Source organism: Calidris pugnax, unplaced genomic scaffold (genome assembly GCF_001431845.1).
Source record: "Calidris pugnax isolate Ruff unplaced genomic scaffold, ASM143184v1 scaffold559, whole genome shotgun sequence".
Lineage (NCBI taxonomy): Eukaryota > Metazoa > Chordata > Aves > Charadriiformes > Scolopacidae > Calidris > Calidris pugnax.
Window position 1 is genome coordinate 47,311 of NW_015091295.1, and position 342 is coordinate 47,652.

Consider the following 342-nt stretch of genomic DNA (forward strand, 5'->3'; position numbering starts at 1 on the left):
CAACCCCCTGGGAGAAGGAGACCCACACCCCCACGGAAAGGGGCCACCTTCCCCCCAGTATAACCAGTAAAACCAGTAACCCCAGCAGAAAGATCCAAAAGTCACCTTCATTAATTGCCCCCCTCCCAGTCCCGGGGGCACCCCATCTTTAATTGCTCAACACGGGGGTGGATTATCTCAGGAAGTTAAAATGGAAGAGTTTAGCTCCACTTTTAATTAAAATTACCTTTTTTTTTGTTTTTTTGCCCCATTTTGGAAGGGCTGGCGGTGGCCCCGGCGACGCAGGGGGGGCTGGCGGGCATCTACGACGGGGAAGGGTTTGTGTTCGAGGAGAGCGGCTGG

The 342-nt window shown here is 53.8% G+C and overlaps 1 protein-coding gene across 1 annotated transcript in view; it reads left to right on the forward strand.

The window, feature by feature from the left end:
- The window catches only part of LOC106899077 (prenylcysteine oxidase-like), a 7,335-nt gene that overhangs the window by 3,869 nt on the left and 3,124 nt on the right, over nt 1-342 (forward strand). The window contains exon 2 of the mRNA XM_014960742.1: nt 260-337. Coding sequence (XP_014816228.1) covers nt 260-337 — 78 coding nt within the window. The remainder of the gene's footprint in view (nt 1-259; nt 338-342) is intronic.